The 6,000-nt window shown below is 43.7% G+C and overlaps 1 protein-coding gene across 7 annotated transcripts in view; it reads left to right on the top strand.

Moving 5' to 3' along the window:
- Positions 1–276: 276 nt before the first annotated feature.
- MLLT10 (MLLT10 histone lysine methyltransferase DOT1L cofactor) overlaps positions 277–6,000 on the top strand; it is a 133,748-nt gene continuing 128,024 nt past the window's right edge. The window contains exons 1-3 of one of the 7 annotated variants that reach the window (XM_075047816.1): positions 277–451; positions 1,078–1,246; positions 5,000–5,079. In XM_075047816.1, coding sequence (XP_074903917.1) covers positions 413–451; positions 1,078–1,246; positions 5,000–5,079 — 288 coding nt within the window. In that variant the 5' untranslated portion in view covers positions 277–412. Of the gene's footprint in view, positions 452–688; positions 891–1,077; positions 1,247–4,999; positions 5,080–6,000 lie in introns of those variants that run through there. The other 6 variants (XM_075047796.1, XM_075047807.1, XM_075047766.1 and 3 more) reach the window with 6 other exon arrangements.

The raw sequence follows: 6,000 nt of genomic DNA, 5'->3' as shown, positions 1-6,000 counted from the left end.
GCGATAGGGAGAATGCATTAGTCCTGCAGGTACACCGAGGGGATATAAACGGGATCATAAAAGTTGGGAGCGGGAATGGATTAGTCCTGCAGTCACATCGGGGGGAAAATAAACAAGATAGTAAAAATGATTTCTGCGGGGTGGGAGGAGGGCGGGAATGGGGCGAGTCCTCCAGCCTTCCTGAAGGGGGCATGAGCAGAGTGACATCGCGGGTGGGAGCGGGGCGCATGTCTGCCACCTCCCCCGCCCCCCCCCACGCACCGAGGGGAGGGGGGCAGCAATAAGCCCGTCTAACGCTCGCCCGGGCTGGGAAGGGAGGCGGTTTCGCACGGGCTGCCCCGCGGCGCGGCGCGGCCCGGCCGGCGGCCCCGGCACGGAGCGCGTTAGGGCCAGGCCGGCCGGGGGGGGCGAGATGGCTCGCCCGGGGGGCGGCGAGTGGCAGCACGCCGAGGTGGGTGCCCGAGCGGGGACGGCGCGGCTCGCAGGCCGGGGCGGCGGGCGCGCTGGCCGGGCCGGGCCGGGCCGGGCCGGGCCATCAGCTGCCCGGGAGAGCCGGCTCTTCCGGCCCGCGCGGAGGCGAGGCGAGGGGCGGGCGGGCGGTCCTGGCGGGGCGCAGCTCGCTCGCGCACGCTCTCTCGGCGCGGCGGTTGGAGCCGTTGCGGGGGGGGGGGGGGGGTGGGGGGGCGCGCGCTCATCCGCGGCTCACGTTCCATGGGCGGCTCGTGAACCATCGCGAGGAGGCCCAGGCCGAGGCCTTCCCCGCGGGGGCGCGCAGTGCGCCTGCGCGCCGGCCCCGCTCTCTTGCCTGTCTGCCTGCTGTGTGGTGTCCTCCTCAGTGTACCGCCGCCGGGCTGCCCCTGCCTGCTTGCGTGACTGATACAGCCTGGCCGGTTGGTCGGGCGGGGGCGAGAAGAGGCTCTCAGCCGGCGGTCATGGGCCCTAAATCATTGCCGTGGCGGCGGTGGCGGCGGCGGCGGCTGAGTGACTGAGGGGAGACACCGCCGGGGGAGGGGGCAGGCAGGGGGTAAAGCGCGTGTGTGCGTGTGTGTTGTTGACGACGGTGTTTTTAACCCTTAGATGGTCTCTAGCGAGCCGTTGCTGCTGCCTGTGTCACTGGAGGGCGAGTTCTCCAATAGCATGAAGGAGATGATCGGCGGCTGCTGCGTGTGCTCCGACGAGAGGGGCTGGGCCGAGAACCCGCTTGTCTACTGCGACGGGCACGGCTGCAATGTCGCAGTGCATCAAGGTGAGTAGGCAGGCGAGTGCCAGCTCACCCGCTCTGGCCTCAAGCCTTGCTACTTCCTTCTTGATGCTCCCTGTCTTCCTCCCTTGGGCCTACTCCCCCCCCCCCCCCCCCCCCCGGCCGTTTTTCTCCCCTTCTTCTCTCCCTCCCCCCTCCTAGCTCCTTCTTGTCACCCATGAAGCCCATTTCCCTGTTTCTATGGCCATGTGCTTTCTGGTCTGACCAGTCCTGTCATCCTCTATCCTTCCAGTCTGTCTGTCTTTTCCTTCATGTGAGACCTCCTATATTACGACTTCCTATATTATGGCTACGAGAAAGGAAGAAGCTCTCTTTCCAGTTTTTTTTCCCTTCCTCTTCCCCTTCTGCCTTTTCTGTGTCTATGCTTCCCAGTCCACCTTTGCACCCTGTTGGCAACCTCAGCTGCAGCAGTCCAAAGACTACCTAAAAGTACTTTCCTCCTTTGTGGAACTTCTTACTAATCTCTGTTCTGGCAATTGTTGCTGAATTTCTTTCTTCCTGTACTCAATCCCTTTTGTCCGTGCCCTTCTCAAGTTAGAAAAATTATTTGAGGGGCAGCCAGTAGACGAGGAGGGTTTAGCATTGGAAGAGAGTGAGTGGTGTGTAGGAAAGACTTAGCTGTCATGTGATTTCTTCCTCTGCCAGCCTTTCCTTGAATGTCATTTGGCTGATGTTTCCTGGTAGATGAAGAGACTTCCTGTTGTGGTTCTGCAGGGGGAGGGTGCTAGTCGGAGTGGCTGATGCTGGATTTGTTTGGATTAGTGGAGGCTGGTTGGTTGGTTTCCAGCTCAGCTCAGGAGCTGGCATGTTCCCTCTATGTGTGATTGTTTTGTTTCTGTCAGTGGGTTGACCCCTCTTGTGAGAGCAGAGGAAGAGACTGGATTCTGCTGCTTACATTGTAAGAAAGTTATGATGACTTTTGCTTTATGGTAGCAGAAATAGGGGATAAGATGTGTCAGCTCCCAAGCAGTCATATGAACTCAGTGGCTGGTTCTTTGACTCCTTCTAGATGGTGAACAAATCAGAGGAGACTGAAAGTCCTAAGTCCAGTTCATTAGTCTGAACGTCTAGCACATGTGAAAATACTACTAATGTGTCTCATGCTGGGTCTTAAATTGTGTTGAAGATTATATAGTAACTGTTTGTTTCAGGTGTATGCTCCTTTGTAAACTGACGAGAAATAATGAGAAATAATAATAATTTAAGGACATCTGCAAAAGAATTCAGTTATTCTTGTTAATGTTGGATTGAACGCAGAGGGGAGCTGACAGGACCTGTGAAATTAGTCTGGTTTTGAATCAGTTTTCTGTTGTCTTAAGAGATGAGTAATGTTAACCAGTAAGTTAACTCTGCTTTTGTGGAATCTTAGGATCATGAAGAACACTAAAACACGAGTACTTTTAGAAGCCATGCCTGAACCAGCTATTACTTTTGTATCATCTTGGGCATCTTCCTTTGCATCTAGAGCCTTGCTAATATTTTCAGTGAAAGAATTCGATGATAGCAGCAGTTGGAGCTGAAATAGTAGGAATGATGAAAGTCTGTTTTAGGAAGTATTCCTAATATAGAGACACACTTCAGTATATTGGGTACAAGAATATTGAATTTTTTTTTTTTTTTTTTAAGGTCAAGTCCAAATCTGAATTTGAATCTGGTAGCACATGTGCAAAGTACTGCTTCTTCTAAATCCAGATGCTGTTTTAGAGGTCTTAAGAAAAGAACTGTATGTTTTGATTTACTGTTATCATTGATGTTTTATGTTTTGGATTTGATGTGTCATGTGAATGAACGTGGTAGAAGAATCATGTCCACTATTTTTGTAGTCTTTCTGTAGTAAAAGTAGTAGCCCTCATGGTTAAAGCTGGCAGTCCTTATTTGGACTTCAGACAGCAGTATTACCCGTATTATTAACTGCGTTTTTTGTTGTTGTAATTATTTTTAGTTCAGGGGAAACTTCTTTCCAAGTGTTAAGTTATTGGCAAGTTGTGGAAGACAAAATCTCTTCACGTGTTTAGAGCAGCTTTGCATAGTAGTGAAAGTATAAACCAAAGGAAGACCTGGAACTCAATAAACAGTATCACAGTATATCAGAGCACAAACCTGTGGTAGACTCTTTTAGGCTCTAGGTGTACTCTGTTATGTTTGCAGATACAAAACTACTTCACTTCAACTTTGGTCTTTGCCCAACTCATATTGCCTTTGGATCTAATTGCCAGCCCTGTCTCTGAGTTGCATTCTGTAATTAGTTTCTTACTCTGCACTGTCTCTTGCTAGTCTAAATGTGTGACTGCACATTTAAGTCTCCCTCTTAATTTCTAAAGAGGAATTCAAAGTCCCCCTTATCTGTGGTTAATATAGATGCAACAAAACCAAGATGTTTTTTCTCATGTTAAAGAACTGTGTTGTACAGTAGAAAGGGCATATCAAGGTAGTTTGGTCTGTCAGTACTTGGATAATGTATTTGAAAATCTGACAACTGATCTTAATATGACTACATGTGTGTATATAATAGGAAATGATTTCATTGGCTTTCCTGTGTAGAACGAAAGGTGTATTAGCCAGATGTTTTTTATACTACTATTGCATTACTGTTTTTTTTTCTTCTTCAGGCTAGCACAAACCAGTCGTATTTTTGTATATATACTAGAAGATATTAATTTAATCTCAGCTTTCCTCTTAACTATAAAGTTATCTTATATATATTATTTTTTCTAGTTACACACTTAAATCAGATTTTCTTATTTAAGTAACATAAGATTGTTGGGAATTGAGATATTAAGAATATGATGTCAGATTCAGGATTATCTTTTTGAGGAAAGCAAAAAGATGATGGCTTTTTGATTGTTTGTTATTAGTTGTTAAACCCATACAGACACTAGAATATGCTCACAGCACTTGCGTTCTTGTATTTTCATTCCCTCAGCAGTTCTTAAAGTTTCCTGATATGTGCATTTCAAACATGAACAGTATCGCCAAATTACTAAACTCTTTTTTGCTGTGGAATTTCTTATCAAACTCCTGGTTTTTTTATATACCATAAAAATATAGATGACAGTCTTGTAGAGAAATCTGCATGTCTGAAAATCTCTTTCCTAAGGATTTATGTTGTAGCCTGGCTACAGTTGGGCTACAATTGCAACTAGTCCTAGCCCTGATCCTCCCTTTAGTTTGTATTTACAGCTCCACATGAATTTTCAGGGGGGAAAAAAGGCAAACTTTGTATCTTTGTTCAGTTTATTATGGATTTCCTACTTAAGACCAGTTATTTTACTTACAAAGACTAAGAGAACTTGATAGTAACTAAGTGTAATAATGTCTTATGACAAACTCAGATTTGTTAGTTGCTTTTAGTTTTCTCTTGAAAGAGACTTTACTATAAATGACGGATGTTTGTTATTGTGAAGTGTTTTACCTGTTTTGCTGGTAATTAAATAGCAAAACAGATCATATATGAAACATTGCTGCCTCTGAATGGTTATATTACTTTTCAAGCTAATCAGTTTTTTTTTTTTATTTAACAAGTTTAACAAATCTTGCATAAGTTTTTAAAATGGAAGCTTGTTGTACTTCATTTCTAGTACCATTGTGATAGGATTTCATGTGCAATGTACAGATGTCAATTTGACTTATTAAAATGATGTAAGATCAACTAATACTAAACTTTTTTTATAACATTCATGTTAGTAGTACTGTAGTGCTGTTTATGTTTGCTGAAATTTTTTGTCTTGTTCAAAACAGCTTGCTATGGAATTGTGCAAGTACCCACTGGACCTTGGTTTTGCAGGAAGTGTGAATCTCAGGAAAGAGCAGCCAGAGTGGTATGTGCTTTGTTTATTAAGTAATGCTAGTTATAATGCTTGTGTGGATAATATTTACCCAAGTATCCCAGTAATAGTAGAAAATAGCTTAGTTTTCCATCCTAATTCCATATAGATGCTATTCAGAAAGACCATTTTTTTTTTTAAGTGGAAATATGTAACTGTCTCTAAGTATTCTGACAATTTCTGTGTTTGATTTTTTTTTTTTTGTAGTGGTTTGGGTTTTTTTACTTTTTTCTTTCCCAACCTTTTCAAAGATTATTTTCTTCTTATCTATGGTGTGGGTTTTGTGTAATTATGTCAGTTTAACACTTAACAGTTAGGTATGGGAATGAAATAAAATCTGTGTCCAGTTTTCTTTTACAGCAAGTTTAGATTGCCAGTTGAAAGTTTCAGTCTAGAACACTTAACCAATAACTAGTGTTCTTAATTTCAGAATCTAATCCTTACTTGGAATGTGATACTTGTAATTGAGGAAACATTTTCTTTCTCTTTTAAATTTTTTATGGTAAATATTGGGGATTCAGATAATCCTTCTGAACAACAACAAAAAACCCCAATGCTTTTCTTGTTTTTTGGTGTTTTTTTTTTTTTTTCCTTGATTATGAGTTGTTTTTTTTTTTTGGTTGGACTTGTATGTTTCTAGATCACACTGCATGATATCAGGCATTTTTAGAAAAAGAGAGTAACATTTCTCACTACTTGGCACTTTTTAGTTTGTCTTCCAGCAAAAGGTGAAGTGAGAGCATTTAGAAAGACTAAGCTGTTTCTTTGCCTCTGAAAACATTTTTCATATAAAAATTGGAAGAGAAGGTGGTGCAGCATCTTAGGGAAGTATGTAAACTGTTTCTAACTTTCATGTCTAAAAACAAATGAAGAGCCTGAGACCAAATTTTCAGTTACTGTCAGTGACTGGCAGAG

The sequence above is a fragment of the Buteo buteo genome, chromosome 2 (assembly GCF_964188355.1).
Source record: "Buteo buteo chromosome 2, bButBut1.hap1.1, whole genome shotgun sequence".
In the NCBI taxonomy this organism is placed as follows: Eukaryota; Metazoa; Chordata; class Aves; order Accipitriformes; family Accipitridae; genus Buteo; species Buteo buteo.
This window is presented reverse-complemented; position numbering and strand designations above follow the sequence as displayed.